General features: G+C 35.7%; 1 protein-coding gene across 1 annotated transcript; it reads left to right on the forward strand.

Moving 5' to 3' along the window:
- The first annotated feature begins 2,915 nt into the window (after positions 1–2,915).
- LOC110466381 (tetraspanin-33-like) lies at positions 2,916–15,715 on the forward strand. Its single transcript, XM_021522828.1, has 7 exons — positions 2,916–3,021; positions 5,978–6,166; positions 9,115–9,303; positions 11,106–11,240; positions 13,193–13,246; positions 14,582–14,698; positions 14,872–15,715. Exons 1-7 carry the CDS (start codon positions 2,941–2,943, stop codon positions 14,944–14,946), a joined length of 840 nt encoding a protein of 279 aa, XP_021378503.1. The 5' UTR covers positions 2,916–2,940; the 3' UTR covers positions 14,947–15,715.
- The last annotated feature ends 3,926 nt before the right edge of the window (positions 15,716–19,641 follow it).

A 19,641-nucleotide genomic window follows, 5' to 3' on the forward strand; every position in this document is an offset into this window, starting at 1 on the left:
GAGGTTAATAGTTTTAGATATTTATTCATAACATAAACAGCGCTAGCATTTCTGTCGATTTTATTTCAGCTTAACCGGCCGCTATCCGGAAGAAAACATGCACCGTACTGACTGCTAGGGCAGTTATTTTCTGCTTTGAATACTTCCCACTGGCAATAATGATTCCGTAACGTACCCCTTGCGCTATCTTTTGACCATTTGGCAACTATTCGCTTCGTAGCTGACACGGTACAACACTTTTCTTTTTCTTACTTCACACGGCCAGTCATCTTGTTTACAAAGAAATGGTGTGCTATGCGCATGCGCTAGTAGAGGGAAATCCCTGAACAAAACGTTGGTCAGACAGGTAGAAATACCGATGATTATCTTAGATTTAATCATTTTTATGAATCTATTTCAGCCAAATCCGATCGGAATTTTCCATAAGGAGTCTCACTTGATATGTTTATGTAGTATTTGGAAAAAAGACACAAAAAAAAGTTACTTCAGCGTGATGCCCCTTTAAATTAATATAATCATGTACATGCCTTTGGTCATACTAGATGTCAATCGTTTATCCAATGTTCAATTTGTTTAAAATAGTTTTATTGCAAACAACAAACAAATGGATTGGACAAAAGTTGTAACAACTTACTTACACTTTCCGCCTTCCCGCAACAAATAAATATATACAAAATTAGTGTGTCACGCAATAGCCTAAACGTTTTATTATGTTAGTACATTCCATTTCTCAACGTCTTAATGGGAAATGCGTATCTAGACCAGAGACGTATACAATTAATACGTCTTTATATAAATTTAGTAAATACGCGGACTTGCATCTGATTAATTTCCATGGTAATATATTATAAAGCAATTTTAATCGATACGGACAATGCATACAAGTGTTTAGAATTTTTTTCTGAAAAGTTGCTTATATGAGAGACGTATAATTTAAATGCATTTTATATTCTACATCTACAACTACATAGTAAATGACCACCATCATCTATTTGAAGATCATGTCATGTGATAGTGCATGGGTGTTAGGCCAAGACAGAGAAAGTATGGGAGTTAGAAGTGTTAATTTTGGGTTATGCCCAAAATTTTAAACTCAGAAAGAGACATATTTCTGCACTTATTTAAAAATAATAATTTACAATTTTCATGCCGGTTTTCATGTATATTACTTTCTGCCAGCAAAATATTTAGAACTTCATTTTTGCTAAGATTGGGACAATTATATTTCCATTGCCGAGCGGAGCGAGGCGAAAATTTGTTTTATGAAGAGGTAATACTAAACTATTTCAAGCACTGCCGACCGTAGAAAGCAAGAATTTATCGGACATTATTTCCCTGACAAACAGGTCGAGTGAGGCGTAAAATAGTTTTCTGAGTTTGCGGTATCATTCCAGGTTATATTTTATAAGGTAGAGTATTTATATTTTATGATGGCCGAGCGGAGCGAGTGTTAACAAATTTTGTAAGAATGGTAAAAATGTAGATGTTTGAACGTACATGTAGTTTAGGCGAGAATTTTGGCAATTTAATATTAACTTATTTGTAATAAATATGAATTGTGATTTAACTGTTTGTCTTTTATTGTGAAATAGCACGGACTTAATATCTAATCTAATTCCGTGGAAATAGTATGCATACATATGTGCAATGGCAATACCTAATGAAAAGAATGTACAGGCCAGGCTTTTATGCTAACATTGGTTATTAATCACCTGATGAAGTGATGAAATAGACTCTACCTTTGACATAACACTTTACCTATATACCTAATTCCAACAGATGGTATAGTCCTCTCCCAACTGTCAGGGTGATCACCACACCGTGATATTAGATTAGGTAGAGTCAGTCCGGTGAGCCATGATGACCACTGACCTGACTGGAGACCCTACTAATATCACGGAATTAGATAATCTATTATTTTATTTTTTCACTCACTCACGCCACACGTATACGTGCGTAACAAGAGGTCACATAATACATAGTATACATTGATGGACATAGTACTCACATAATATGACACATGATACAATTCATACAATAACAACCCATTTCAATAATTCTTTTAGCTAAATTCTTTTAGATATTAAGTAGCTTCATTACTCTTTGTATAAATATACTTACTTTTGTTAAGAGTACCGTGTTACAAATTGAGAACATTCCTTTCATTTTGATATAAGTTGGGTTGACATAATAATAATTTGGTATATAAAGTTAATTGTCTAAGAGCTACAACAGATACATTAGTACACGTACATTGGTATAAGTAGTGGTATATCTAAGTCCGTGCTAATATATATATATATATAGACAATGGAGGATTAATCATATAGATATTCAAACTGCTGGCAAGGGGAAGCCATAGACAATCATAGTTCAAGAGAGGTTGATATTGAAAGGAAATTCCATATGAAACAGGGGGAAATCTTCAAAAACCTTGGTCCAGATTATTTTTGGACACAGATAGCCACTAGCGTTTACCTGTACATTACACCTGTGTAGACAGATAAAGGGTGTTACACCCCTGACTTAGGCAATCTAATTCCGTGCTACAATATATATAAAATATACAGACACACGGACCGTGTAATCAAATGATGAATTCGCGTACGTAACGCTCAATCTTCATTGACTATCTCTGTAGCTAGAAATCTGTCTTATCGTGGTCTTATGCATATATACTATACTATATATAGACTCGTTGTTGAGAAAAAAAAATTTGTAATATTTCTTCGTCCGTAAGGATCATTTTTCTGCGTTTATAATATTCATATATATATATAAACGTAGTACACGTCTCTCCTCTCTTGTATCAGTTTTCACTACGCGTGACATATCACTGGGCGTATCGCTTTCGAGCAGATGAATACATGCCATTCGTCACACCTTGGGTTTGACTGTACATAACACGGTAAAATCCGAGTTTATTTACAAACCACGGTCATGGCGCCGAGAAGGGTTGATCGAAGTGAGATCAGTATTTGTGGGAAATACTTCGTGTTTTTTGTCAACTTTGCCATTTTAGTAAGTATATGGAAGTCCATTATAGGAGATGTATGTACTTAGAACAATAGATCTAGAGAGAATCGTTATATTGACGTAAATACAAGCTACCGACTGTAAGTACCCGGAAGTTTCTTCAATGAGTAATACTTGTATACGTCGTACAGTGTACTGTATAACAATGTTTTACGTAAACAATGTCGGTTAATCACATAATTTCTTAATATGGACAAGTCACATTACAGTGTTAACTATTTAGACTTTAGTTAATAGATTTAATTTGTCGATGACCACTATCGACCACCAATAAAGTAAAGGATAGTCCACTAGCGTTTACGTATATACCTGTACATTACACCTGTGTACACCAGCTGTAAATAATTGATGGTCACGTTGAGCCGACGTGTAGGCAATATATTTATATCGATCGAGACGGATATTGACTTGGGCGTGGTTGACCGTTGGACAGTCTTATACTTTCTTGTTATTTATTAATAATATTGACTGACCATGCAGGATCAGATCCGGGTTGGGGGTGGTGGTGGGGGGTCTACTGTACACATATATACATATACCTGTTGTTGTGTGGAAAGTTCAGTATATTATATGTATAGTAGATCCCCTCCCCATTAATTCAAGGCAGGTAGCATAGGGTTTCCCACAGAATAAAAAGGGCATGGAGAGGCCGGGCAATGAATAGTGGCGAATGATGCTTAGAGAGGCTTGTTGTCATGTAGCGAGTCTCAACTCTTAAGGTTATATATATACCATGATTATGTGTTTTATAAATGCCTCATGTGTACTGCTTTTAAGTTTTAAAACGGTGTAGTTCTGTACTTAACATTTTGTTCCTGCTGTAGATCCTGAATACATTTCCAGTTCAATTAAATACAATAAGTTGGCTAGAAATTCTACAAAGTTATATATATAACAGAATTAACAGCACAGAGGTAATTTATGTTTGAACGAATTACACAACAGGAAACAAATATCTGACATTAAATCTCTCTTCTGATTTAATTACTCTTATTCTTTCACCATATAACAAATTTCAAATAAACCTAAATTATTCACTATTCACTGTCATTCAGTCATTAGCACTTCCCACTTCGCCAATAAAATCAATTTAACACTGAAAAATATGTTAAAATCTGTTGACATGTACTGTAGTGTACCATCAGAGCTAGCTTTACAGACAATAAGGGTAGCCCATGGCCAATAGTCTGAAACTAGTGAAATCTCCAGCTGAACTAGTGTAAGTGGTACTAAAAATCGCTGGCCTGATTGACTAGGCAAAATATTGCTTATCTTGGATAGTTGTTGAATATTATTCATATTATATACAATATATCCATATTGGGTTAGTATCTAAGATTGTCTTCAGTAATACCAAATTTATTTCGCTCGTGGGGGTGGTTATTTTTATATCTTTCACAAGTACGCATATTTATTTTATGTTGTAAAATAAAACCTTTGAAAATGATATTCGAAATCAGCATATAACGTTTGTCTAGGTAAGATTATAAAGTGAAGAGTTGCTGTTGGCATGTTAACAACGCCAGTGTAATTATATATGTAACTTGCTAGTAAAAATGAAAACAACTATGTTAAAAAGTCCTGAGATCCTGTATATTATTATATCCATTAAGGTAAAACACATGTCAACCTATATAGCTACCAGATCCTCCTTGTCCTCTTGCTAAGAAACCATTTTGACAACTTTCTCCGTGGCCAAACCAAATCTTCACATTATTAATTAATCCCAACAACGAAGAGGAGGTTGTTGGTGGTGGATAGGGTCAATAATCCATATCCAGTGCATTGTCACTATCAGATGGACCTTTTGACCATTCCAACAGCTTGAACAATTGTTTCAAGCTAAGGTCAGCCCTTTCCACCACTGTTCAGTCAGTGTCCATACCAAAATGCTCACACATCATACTGATGGCTGTACATGTACCAACATGGAAATCCAGACAGTCCTCCCTGGCCAGTGAAAGGTTGAGGACAGCTAGGGCCTGTGAAAAGTTGAGGACAGCTAGGGCCTGTGAAAGACTAAGGACAGTTAGGCCTGTGAAACATTGAGGACCACTATAGGGCTGACACTAGGTTTGGATTCCTCATCCTGTCCTCATGGTTCTCCACTTACATGTTGATGAAGCTGTGTCTGATGTCATTAACATCAACAGTCGCTGTCATGTCCAACGCCTCTGTGAAGCTGTGACAGGTTGGGTCCTGGTCTCTGTGTCAGGCCCGGAGGTTTGTGACAGTGGATAGTAGCTTAGTTTGGATCTATCAAGGAGAGGTCCACACTTACCTTCTCGAACATCCTGGTAAAAGAGGCCACGATAACACAATTAAACCGTCTTGTACATCATTTTTATCTTCCTAAGTGATTCTGCTGGTATCCCAGATCCGGATACCTGAGGAAGTGTGACCTGGTGGACCCCCCCGTTCCCTTCTTAAAGCCATAGAACATTTGATTTTTCTGGTCTTCAATATCAATATTTTTACTGAAATAATGACAATACTATAAGCTATATTTTAGCAACATCAGAAAGAAAATCGCCTTGCATTCATGCATTATATGACACCTGTACATCATGGTTCAGGTTTCAGAGAATATATTGCTAATTACAAATATATGCTTATAGAGACCATATATCAGTAGACAATTTGGCTCTTTCCCCCCATACTTTTAAACATTCTTGTTCCATCCATCTTGACTCTAACTCCCATGTACATTGGCAGCTAGTAATTAAATGTTTTAGAATTAATTCCTGTCATCTCACCTTTTTTGATAAAACCTAGAGCAGTGATCATGATATGGGGGAAATATTGTCAGTATTTTATCTGTACATGTTTTGTCTGATTTACAAATGCATTATCTTGAGGCATAGCATATCTTATTCAGTCTTGAACCAAATTTATGTAAATCTATGTAAATTTCATTCAAATTGGTGTTATGTTTTAACAGGTGGTGTCGCCGATACTGCTCGGTTTTGGTATCTACATCCTGGTCCTGAAGGAAAAGAGTGTTTCTACATGGATTGATTTTTTCCTCGATCCCTCTGTATGGCTTGTGATAACCGGAGCAATAGGAAGTGTCATAGCTTTTCTGGGATGTTTCGGAGCTCTTCGGGAAATCACCCCATTGCTAAGAATCGTGAGTTTTGTAGGAAAGTTTTGTTTTGAAAGTTTTGTAAAATTAAGTCATTATGACCACGTTTATGTTTTGGTACATGTACAGGTAAGGCCAATATTATAATTTTTACCTAGTTTCTTTGGCATTCAAACAAAGACATAACATAAGCTTAATTCCTTAATTCTAAAATAAATTAAGGAAAATGATATAGTGTGTAAGACAGCATACCGGGTATATCCTTAACGCTAACACAGGTCAGTAAGACAGCATACCGGGTATATCCTTAACGGTAGCACAGGTCACAGGTATAGTGTGTAAGACAGCATACCGGGTATATCCTTAACGCAAACACAGGTCACAGGTATAATGTGTAAGACAGCATACCGGGTATATCCTTAATGCTAACACAGGTCAGTAAGACAGCATACCGTGTTTATCCTTAACGCTAACACAGGTCACAGGTATAATGTGTAAGGTAGCATATCGGGTATATCCTAAACGCTAACACAGGTCAGTAAGACAGCATACCGAGTATATCCTTAACGCTAACACAGGTCAGTAAGGCAGCATACCGGGTATATCCTTAACGCTAACACAGGTCGTAGGTATAATGTGTAAGACAGCATACCGGGTATATCCTTAACGCTAACACAGTTCACAGGTATAATATGTAAGACAGCATACCGGGTATATCCTAAACTCTAACACAGGTCAGTAAGACAGCATACCGAGTATATCCTCAACGCTAACACAGGTCAGTAAGACAGCATACCGTGTATATCCTTAACGCTAACACAGGTCAGTAAGATATCATACCGGGTATATCCTTAACGCTAACACAGGTCACAGGTATAATATGTAAGACAGCATACCGGGTATATCCTAAACGCTAACACAGGTCAGTAAGACAGCATACCGAGTACTAGTATATCCTTAACGCTAACACAGGTCAGTAAGACAGCATACCGGGTATATCCTTAACGCTAACAAAGGTCACAGGTATAATGTGTAAGACAGCAGACCGGGTATATCCTTAACGCTAACAAAGGTCACAGGTATAATGTGTAAGACAGCATCCCGGGTATATGCTTAACGCTAACACAGGTCGTAGTTATAATGTGTAAGACAGCATACCGGGTATATCCTTAACGCTAACACAGGTCGTAGGTATAATGTGTAAGACAGCATACCGGGTATATCCTTAACGCTAACACAGGTCACAGGTATAATGTGTAAGGTAGCATACACCCTTAACGCTAACACAGGTCACAGGTATAATATGTAAGACAGCATACCGGGTATATCCTAAACGCTAACACAGGTCAGTAAGACAGCATACCGTGTTTATCCTTAACGCTAACACAGGTCACAGGTATAATGTGCAAGACAGAACATCGGGTATATCCTTAACACTAACACAGGTCACAGGTATAATGTGTAAGGTAGCATACACCCTTAACGCTAACACAGGTCACAGGTATAATGTGTAAGACAGCATACCAGGTATATCCTTAACGCTAACACAAGTCACAGGTATAATGTGTAAGACAGCATACCGGGTATATCCTTAACGCTAACACAGGTCACAGGTATAATGTGTAAGACAGCATACCAGGTATATCTTTAACACTAACACAGGTCCCAGGTATAATGTGTAAGACAGCATACCGGGTATATCCTTAACGCTAACACAGGTCAGTAAGACATCATACCAGGTATATCCTTAATGCTAACATAGGTCCCAGGTATAATGTGTAAGACAGCATACCGGGTATATCCTTAACGCTAACACAGGTCAGTAAGACAGCATACCGGGTATATCCTTAACACTTACACAGGTCACAGGTATAATGTGTAAGGTAGCATACACCCTTAACACTAACACAGGTCACAGGTGTAAGGTGACATAACTCCATCACTATTGACAGTTCAAAATACATAGGGATTGAATCTGGGTTTTCCCGATTTTCCAGTGTACCCAAATGATGAAATAAATGGGAGAAAATTTACCTGCACATACATTGTACACCACATGACCGTAATAGCAAAGCGTAGGCGTATACTACTGTCTACGAACTGAGTTTGTCTTGTCATGTTTGTGGAATTATTTCTTCTTTCTTATGTTGGAAACATCCAGATTATTTCCCTATATTGTCACTGTTTTGATCGATGGGCGCAGACATGTATGAGACATTGAAATACTTCAATTTGTCAGTTTGAGTTTTGGCAGATTGATATTAATTTGTGGATAGGCAGACCGTAGAAGGTGTTACTGTTGTAAAAATGAAGTGGTCTAGTCTTATTGACATGACAAGACTGATCATGATATGATTTTGATTTCAGGTGACATTGAAAACTATTTTTTACCCCAAAATAACTTTTAACCTCACCTGATCCATAAACCCTTATACAGTGACAAATCTGCAACCTGATTTATATTGTCTGTCCCCTTAATTTGGGACTTTCAGACACTAAATTACTTTGAAATGGTTGAGATTCCTAACCGATGACTTATTCGTACATTTCTGTACATACAGATGTATATACAAATGTTGGACATGATGAAGAAATATACAAATATGCTATGAGATTAAGCCCTGGGGTCTGGTTCCATATGCATGTGCCCCACTCCCTTGGGTCTTAACTTAGAAACAACAGAGTTCACCACCCTATAACCATATGCTTGCTTGCACGAAGAGACAAATCAGTACAATCAGCTACCATGATAAGCCTATAGCTATAGGTCCAGTCCCACCCTTAGACACTTTATTGCGATAGTTTAGCTTAGATACCCCGCTTAACGATACAAGCCTTTCAGGCGTCTTATTTATCCATTAATTTCTCCTGATCACAGGGTCAGTAAAATGAAAACTATCGTGAAATATTGTACATACATGTATATGCTGATCATGCCCATCAGTGATATTACAGATGACAGAAGTGTGTATTTATGTTTCTTTTTTTTCCAGTATTATTGGTCAGTGAATTTCCTTATTCTCATCGAGCTCTTCCTCATCTGCTTCATCTTTATATTCACCTTCTCACCAGACATTCTGAAGAATCTCAACATTTATCCACAAGATTTGTTGAAAGATGCTGTTGTAAAATACCGTGATGATCCAGACATGCAAGATTTTATTGACAACATCCAAACAGACGTAAGGGAAAAAATAACTTCTTATTTTGTTTTGAATTATGATGCATATGTACATGTAGTTAATGTCTTATACAATGTCAAGCAATGTGTAGTTCATGTCTTATACAATGTCAAACAATGTAATTCATGTCTTATACAATGTAAAACAATGTGTAGTTTATGTCTTATACAATGTCAAACAATGTAATTCATGTCTTATACAATGTAAAACAATATGTAGTTCATGTCTTATACAATGTCAAACAATGTAATTCATGTCTTATACAATGTCAATCAATGTGTAGTTCATGTCTTATACAATGTCAAACAATGTAATTTATGTCTTATACAATGTAAAACAATGTGTAGTTCATGTCTTATACCATGTCAAACAATGTAATTCATGTCTTATACAATGTAAAACAATGTGTAGTTTATGTCTTATACAATGTCAAACAATGTAATTCATGTCTTATACAATGTCAATCAATGTGTAGTTCATGTCTTATACAATGTCAAACAGTGTGTAGTTAATGTCTTATACAATGTTAAACAATGTGTAGTTCATGTCTTATACAATGTCAAACAGTGTGTAGTTAATGTCTTATACAATGTTAAACAATATGTAGTTCAGGTCGTATATATTTGTACAATGTCAAACAATATGTTGTTCATGTCTTATACAATGTCAAACAATGTGTAGTTAATGTCTTATACAATGTTAAACAATGTGTAGTTCAGGACGTATATATTTGTACAATGTCAAACAATGTGTAGATCATGTCTTATACAATTTCAAACAATATGTAGTTCATGTCTTATACAATGTTAAACAATATGTAGTTCATGTCTTATACAATGTTAAACAATATGTAGTCCAGGTCGTATATATTTGTAAAATGTCAAACAATGTTTAGTTCATGTCTTATACAATGTTAAACAATGTGCAGTTCTGGTCGTATATATTTGTACAATGTCAAACAATGTGTTGTTCATGTCTTATACAATGTTAAACAATTTGTAGTTCTGGTCGTATATATTTGTACAATGTCAAACAATGTGTAGTACATGTCTTATACAATGTTAAACAATGTGTAGTTAATGTCTTATACAATGTTAAACAATGGGTAGTTCAGGTCGTATATATTTGTACAATGTCAAACAATTTGTAGTTCATGTCTTATACAATGTTAAACAATGTTTAGTTCTGGTCGTATATATTTGTACAATGTCAAACAATGTGTAGATCATGTCTTATACAATTTCAAACAATATGTAGTTCATGTCTTATACAATGTTAAACAATATGTAGTCCAGGTCGTATATATTTGTAAAATGTCAAACAATGTTTAGTTCATGTCTTATACAATGTCAAACAATGTGTAGTTCATGTCTTAAACAATGTTAAACATAATGTAGTTCATACATTTTTTGTGTACAATGTCAAACAATAAAAAGCAAACTGGAAAAAAATACTACGGATTAATTTAAGCTACTAAATCTATTTTACAGATCATCATAGTGTCGCCTACATTAAGTTTATATTTAGCAGAATCTGGTACATCTGTTTTTATGTGATAAAATGAAATTGATTTAAATAAGACTTTATTTGAAATTTGAAGAATTAGATCAATATGCAATTAAATGTTCGGTTATCAAATTGTTGTTGAATAACACCATGTTGTTGTTTTTACCATTGTAAATTTATGCTGTTCTAAACAGTTGACATATATATTAAAAACCAGTCACTAAAAAATTCTGTTCTGTCTCACATAAACACTTAAAAATCAGGGTCATATTTGCTCTTGTTTTGATGGTTTTCAGCTGGGTTGCTGTGGTTACAGTGACAGTGCGGATGGTTACAAAGACTGGAATGCAAATCCTTACTTTAACTGTTCCTCAGAAAACAACAGCTTTGAAAAATGTGCAGTTCCACACTCCTGTTGCATAATAGAAGATGTGAGTATCGGTATAAAGTGTGCTGTGAGAAATCTGTTTTACTTAAACAATAAGGATAATATATAGGTATACTTGTGTTAAAGGTAGATTATATAGCTATGATATAAATTATATTTATTTTACAACAATTATGAAACATGTTCTTCCAACATATATTTATAATTTATCCCTCTATTTGGCTTGGATGGAAGCTCACAGAGGGTTTGGTTTGGTTTAGTATTGTTTAACGTCCTATCAACAGCTATGGTCATTTAAGGACGACCTCCCCTTTGTGCAAGATGCATGCGTGTAGTGTATGCGTGTGCGTTTTGGGAGGCTGCGGTATGTTCGTTGATGCCGACTTTATAGTGCTACCTCACTGAAACATACGTACTGCCAAAGACACCCAGCAGGACACCCCAACCGGTCACATTATACTGACAACGGTAGAACCAGTCGTCACACTCCTAAAATGCTGAGCGTTAAGCAGGAGTAGAAACTACCATTTTTACAGACTCTGGTATGTCTCGACCAGGGGACAGAACCCAAAGCCTTCCTCACAGGGGCGAACGCTCAACTAAAGGCCAAAAGTGAGGCATTGTCAAGGGAGACATTAGGAAGGAGAAAGTTGTTTAGAAAGAAGAGAAAAGATAGATCCCAAATTTAGTCGCCTCTTACGATCATGCATTGGGGGCAGCAGGTACAATTCTTACGCCCTACCTGCAGGGACGTCAGGGTCTCCATGTTGGAAGAAATTAGAGGACCTAGAGAAAAATCATGTAGTTGTGCATGTGCAGTTGACCTTTTTTGTCCTTAAATGACCTCGTGCATCCTTAAATGACCATAGCTGTTAATAGGATGTACAGCACAAACAAGCCAAACCTAACACTAACCTTATATCAGCATTCCTTTCAAGTCGTGGGAATGTTTTTTTACACTTAAATATGTATCTAAAATATAAGTTAACCCCCCCAGGGACCACACAAAACAATGGACACACACACGTACCAGCATGACATGCAAAACTCACAGATCACACCTGGACACACTACACAACATCCTTTTACAAAGGTGAGCAACAATGAACAGGTAAAAACAAACAAAGTCATATGACACCACACAAATAGTACAATCAGACAGCACAGTTAGGCACACATGTAAACACACAGCTAGAGCCTACTCCTATAACATTAGAGGCCGCTGCTCAGCCTTTTTTCCATCGGATCATCTCGCCGTGTAAAACCTCTAACACTGTTGGAGTAAGCTAGAGCCATCAACATCAGTCAACATGTCAGTTATAAGTTTGTCCAGTCAATACGAATGATTTCATTGTCATATATTACAAGTTCATTGGTATATTATACAAGTATATGATTCTATATAACAGGGATTTATTTGTTGGTAACAATGTAAGAGGCGGCAGCCCTAATTACTTACGTAAATTAATTACAGTCACATGACATTGTACTGGTAAGAATAACACTCCATTTTCCACAGGTTTAAGATTTCTACTGAGCTCATTCGGTAGAGCTTAAGACTACATATGTATATATATAGTAAACCAAAAAGGTCCCAGGTTCGACTCCTAGTGGAGGCATTGGAAAAAATATTGACCTCTGTTATAGTGGGGCCAACTTACATAGGGACCTGGGAGGTATTGACAAATATGCTCAGCAATACTTTCACAAGAACTGCTTTGATCCCAGGAAAACTCGAGACGAGATCTTTTCTGAAGGAGGAGTATGTCACCCTGGTCAAATTCTAGCAGCTTCCTGCCGACTTGGCTAGGGTGAATTTCTCTTAACTCATTCAGGAGAGCATTACTAGTAAACCAGAGGTCCAAGGTTCGACTATATGAAAAGGTGACCTCCATACCCCTAGATGCTAAAAATATGCTGGTTGCAGGCTGTTTTCCAGACAACCAGCTTACAATGAAAACACTGGTATTAAAGCTTTATTTGTGTATTTTTCAGGGTGATGCTATAAATCTGTTGTGTGGAGCAGATGCTCAGAGTGATGAGTTAGCCGTAAGTATTGACACATTCTTTGCTCTCATTGACTGGTATTTTCTGTTCTCATTGACACATGATCTCTGTTCTCATTGACATGTACTCTCAGTTCTCATTGACAAGTATTCTCTGTTCTCATTGACATGTATTCTCTGGTCTCATTGACATGAATTATCTGGTCTGATTGACATGTATTATCTGGTCTCATTGACATGTATTCTCTGGTCTCATTGACATGTATTCTCTGGTCTCATTGACATGTATTTTCTTGTCTCATTGACATGTATTCTCTGTTCTCATTGACATGTATTCTCTGGTCTCATTGACATGTATTCTCTATTCTCATTGACATGTATTATCTGGTCTCATTGACATGTATTCTCTGTTCTCATTGACATGTATTATCTGGTCTCATTGACATGTAATTTCTGTTCTCATTGACATGTATTCTCTGGTCTCATTGACTTGTGCTCTCTGTTCTCATTGACATGTATTATCTGGTCTCATTGACATGTATTCTCTGGTCTCATTGACATGTAATATCTGTTCTCATTGACACATATTTTCTGTTCTCATTGACACGTATGCTCTGTTCCCATTGACATGTATTCTCTGGTCTCATTGCCATGTATTATCTGGTCTCATTGACATGTATTCTCTGGTCTCATTGACATGTATTCTCTGGTCTCTGGTCTCATTGACATGTATTCTCTGGTCTCATTGACATGTACTATCTGGTCTCATTGACATGTATACTCTGTTCTCATTGACATGGATTCTCTGGTCTCATTGACATGTATTCTCTGGTCTCATTGACATGAATTTTCAGGTCTCATTGACATGTATTATCTGTTCTCATTGACATGTATTCTCTGTTCTCATTGACATGTATTATCTGTTCTCATTGACATGGATTCTCTGTTCTCATTGACATGTATTCTCTGTTCTCATTGACATGGATTCTCTGGTCTCATTGACATGTATTCTCTATTCTCATTGACATGTATTCTCTGGTTCTGAGTTCTGAGTTCTGATCATTTATCACATAAATGGTGTTCTGTATAGCCTCAGTCAACGAAATATGCTCTTCTGTTCTAGTAGTGTCACTACTTTCAGTACTGTCTGAGTTACGTGGAAAACTTTGAATATTCTACCCTGCTTAGTTTTACCAGTTTACCTTGTAGTTATTTTGTGTGCTTTGTGTCTATTTTCTAGCCATAGAATTTGCAGTGTACATACATATAATTACACATACATATTGAATATATTGTATAAGCGGGGTTATCACTCCATATGTCAATATATATGTCTTCAGTACATTATGGTGTGAAATATGTGATGTTTTGCCCACAGAATTCCAAATTTGCTCCAAATATCAACAAAGGTGGCTGTTTATGGGTGTTACGGACCTATCTCATGAACAACATACTCGTTGTGGGAGGCGTGATGATTGGATCACTAATACCTCAGGTAAGTAATCACCATAGTAACAACAAACATAATTACGAAAGGTGTAATTTTGATTAGGTTCCCTTGTATTGCCAAATGTCTTCATTGTTTGACTGTTTTACGAAGGCTATTCTGTTAAAATTCAATCCCCCAATGACTGTGACATTACATTGGTTTACTTTTATTAATTCCAGCTGTTGCTAGTCCACTTTTCCAGAAGTCTTCGAGACCAGATCTTGGTACAATTAAGCAAATGGCAACGTAACTAAGCAGACCCTTCCGATTTATCTTCACGATATCGGGGATTACCAGCCATCTTTTTACATTTCCTCATGTTTTTTCATCACCATAAATATTTTATTACAAATTTCAAATCCATTCTATTGGTTCTGTGATGAAAAATGTCATTTCTGTCTTAACATTACATGTGTGGTATTTTGATGATTTCAAACATTGATTAAAGATTGCTGTAGGGTAAGGTAAATTTATTTATGTGACACATTGTTGAAAAGCGTTATTCCATATAACATGCTGCTTCCCATTTTGGTTCAACACCTTAGAATGTTTCAAATCATGCTTTACTTTTAGTTCATTGTTTTCCTCTTATAGGGTATACGTATAACAATATAAAGTTTGTCAATATTTCTACCACATAGTTTTGTATCCAATGAAGACATGGGCAGTCTTTAAACTAAGAAACATTACATATCTGAAATTAGGAATTTTTAAAATATCATCACGAAATTAATTGATTACAATTGCACCAATTTGGGTATTGTTAAATTAGGAATTTTTAAAATATAATCACGAAATTAATTGATTACAATTGCACCAATTTGGGTATTGTTTAGCTGCGGAAACCATAGCTTTAAGTCTGATCAATTTTATTTTATTTCAAAATTTTAGATATCTTGTGATTTTACATTTTCGAATCATATGGTTTCAAAATGAAGTAAATTGATTGGACCTAGAGTTTCAGTTCCCGGGGCAGCTTGGTAGTGTTGTTCATCATATGATAATCGCACAAAAATGNAACTTAAAAAAAAAAAAAAAAAAAAAGATATTTATGTTATTTTAGTGTAGTTTTTAACTGTATACACTCTGGATAAGATTTTCTGTTTGATGCCCTTTATTTTATTGAAGTACGTGTATATAATTGAAAATCTCATACATATGTACATGGTGTTGAAAGATGAAATAATGTTATGTTGGGTTATCCATCCATGTTTGTTGCACCTGAACAAGTGCCTTACTTTTTCTGTGTTACATACACATTAAGAAATCCTTCAAAGTGGTGTTTTGTCTTTCTGTGAGTTTAACTCATTTTATATATATATATTTTTTGGCTCTATTTTTGTTGAAATATGAGAATGCAGTCATGGAAAAAAAATGAAAGGATATTTAATATTGAAAATCATTTTCTTTGATATAACTGTACAAGAGATGATGTTAAAGCGATTTTGGGAGAGAAAAAAAACATTTATGCAGATATGTTTTGTGATAATTGCTTAAATTAAAAAAAATATTGACATGAATATATGTTTGTATATACTCAATATATGAGTGTTAACATCATATTTTATTTAAAATGGCTTTCATGCCTATTTTGTGTATTTTAATATCTTCTGAAATACAACTTTTTGTCTATCATTATTTGGATTAAAAACAATCAACATCTGATGCCCAGCATGGACATCAGATAATAGACAGCTGCCTAAAAGTAATGCTGTTGCACCAATTCCATAAAAAAATTGTTTTGAATTTTCAAAGGAATTCATTTTTGCACCATAAGGATACATTGGATAGTTTTTAATCATTTATTGAAATGAGATATGCCATGTAACACTATAAGGCTACATTGGAAAGTTTTTTACCATTTATTGAAACCCAAGACGAAACAAACTCAGTTTGAATGAATGTCCCTTCAATATTATTTGAAGACACATACGTATTATGGAACAATATTTTTATTCCTGTGTTGTGTTCTAACTCTGGCTTTAGAGAGGATGTGCTTAGGGAAACTATTAATATAACTTTTTGTTTTAAGGGTTTATGCTACATTACATATTATGACAATAATGTATGTTAGAGTTACATCCCATTATTTCTTTAAACAAAACACTCAATACCTAAGACAGCCTTAGTGTAATTACTAATGCATCAGTCTTAATTATTTTCAAATCTGTCATGAACTAATCTCTAAAATCCAAATAATCATTCATCAGATATATTTTGTTAGTTTGTACATGTAACTTTTTTGAAGAGTACATACCAAAGTATGGTAGCCTTACAGTTTTTTGATACATTATTTGTATGAAATGTTTATATAACAATGTATGCGATCACGTTATCCGGCAATGACACAAATAGTTAATGACAGAGTCCCGCACTCTTGTATGTTGTGTATTCATCAGGGTTACTAACTCTTACTGCGTGAGAAAAAATGTCACCCTGAGACGTCTTAGTTCATGCTGAAACGTGTCTCAAGCCACGTGAGACGCAATCTCGCACTGAGATGTCTTAGCTCACACTGAAACATGTCTCATGCCACGGGAGACAAAATATCACACTGAGACGTCCTAGTCCTCGCTGAAACGTGTCTCAAGCCATCTTAGACAAAATATCACACTGAGTTGTCCTAGCTCAAGTTGAAACGTGTCTCAAGCCATCTTAGACAAAATCTCACACTGAGACGTCCTAGCTCAAGTTGAAACGTGTCTCAAGCCATGTGACACAAAATTTCACACTGAGATGTCTTAGCTCAAGTTGAAACGTGTCTCGGGCCACGTGAGACAAAATATCACACTGAGACGTCCTAGTCCTCGCTGAAACGTGTCTCAAGCCATCTTAGACAAAATCTCACACTGAGACGTCCTAGCTCAAGTTGAAACGTGACTCAAGCCATGTGACACAAAATTTCACACTAAGATGTCCCAGCCCAAGTTGAAACGTGTCTCAGGCCACGTGAGACAAATTTCACACTGAGACGTCCTAGCTCACGCTGAAACTTGTATCAAGCCACATTAGACAAAATCTCACACTGAGATGTCCTAGTTCACGTTGAAACGTGTCTGAAACCACGTGAGACAAAATCTCACACTGAGACGTCAGAGCTCACGCTGAAACGTATCTCAAGCCATGCGAGACCAAAGCTCACACTGAGACGTCAGAGCTCACGCTTAACCTTGTATCAAGCCATGTTAGACAAAATCTCACACTGATATGTCCTAGCTCACGCTGAAACGTGTCTCAAGCCACGTGAGACAAAAATCTCACACTGAGACGTCCTAGCTCACGCTGAAGCTTGTATCAAGCCACGTTAGACAAAATCTCAAACTGATATGTCCTAGCTCACGCTGAAACGTGTCTCAAGCCGCGTGAGACAAAAATCTCACACTGAGACGTCCTAGCTCACGCTGAAGCTTGTATCAAGCCACGTGAGACAAAATCTCACACTGATATGTCCTAGCTCACGCTGAAACGTGTCTCAAGCCACGTGAGACAAAAATCTCACACCGAGACGTCCTAGCTCACGCTGAAACATGTCTCAAGCTATGTAAGCCATAAATCTCACATATTGGAAAACGTTCTTCCTCATTTGAATTCATTACTTACAATGTACATGAAATCAGGATGTTAATTCCAGAACACACAATTTTAGGTCAAAATTTAATAGAAAGGGTTTAATTTTTCATTGCTTTAGTGAACATTTCGTATAGTTTCAAATATATTGAGTTTTGGGAGTATTATCCAGCAGAAAGGGCATCCCTTTAATTAGAATCATCTCAAAAGTATTTTTTTCTCATCAAATACCTGAAATTTAATCCAATTTTCTTTAATCGTTTACCTGCTTGTTTTATAGACATATATGGCTTTGATGTATATGTGAGCTATTTTAAACTTTCTATCCCTTGTGAATGCTTTTCTCTTTTTATCACCTAATCAATCAAGCCCTGTCTCAACTGCCCTTGCAATCAAGCTATTTTTTGCTTTTTACTGTTGTTTCACCATACATTTATCTGTGTTGCTGGCCTCAGAGATGATGGATAATTTTGTACAGAATTGTTGGAGATATATTTAACTTTATGGGAAAGCAATGAATATTTTGATGTCAATGCTTTTGATAGTCATGTGTCTAAGTTTTTCATATGTTCCACATATTTATAAGGTATGTTATACATTTATAAAGAATTGTCAATGTTTTCTACTATAGATATTATGTGTTTTCTTTGTATATATAGATACATTTTTGTTAATACAGATTACATTAGTAATATTTGTTGGACATAACCAGATTTTTAATATATATATACAAGTTATAGTTCCTACATAAGTTAACTTGGGCATCATCATATTCTTTTTCTTATACAAATAGGTCTGACAAGTTTTGTAACCTCTTAAATTATTACTGTGCTTGTGTGTTTTGTGAATGTACGTTTTTATTCTTTAGTTTATATGCACTAAATTTTGTACTTTAAAATAAGTTTAGTGTAAAATATTATTTAAATACTACATTCATTAGAGTGTTGTCAGTGCCTAGGGTATCACAAGGATATCTGAGCCCCTAGGCACTGTCACACTCTAATGAACGTAGTATTTATTTTGTAATACCGAAAGACAACATAGTGACTGAAGCGTGAGCCGTACGCACATCTTGTTTGCGCGGTCACTGTTTTGCACTGTCACCCTTTGCTAGGGCTCTGGGAAGCACTCTCCCATTGGCTCAATGTTGAAGTGAATGTGACAGTGTGAAATGAACAATTTGTCTCGGCCAATCAGGTTACAGGATTTTCACTAGAAGTGTAATAAAGAATATTACATATAATGTCAATTTATTCATATCAAATGGAAGGAAAATTACATCAGCCGTAATTGAAATCGGTTAAAACACTCTTTCCTTATATGTTATTTATAAGATTTATTGAAAACGTTTGAACAATACAATGTCTTAATAAATTATATTG

Source organism: Mizuhopecten yessoensis, unplaced genomic scaffold (assembly GCF_002113885.1).
Source record: "Mizuhopecten yessoensis strain PY_sf001 unplaced genomic scaffold, ASM211388v2 scaffold11133, whole genome shotgun sequence".
NCBI classification, from domain to species: Eukaryota; Metazoa; Mollusca; class Bivalvia; order Pectinida; family Pectinidae; genus Mizuhopecten; species Mizuhopecten yessoensis.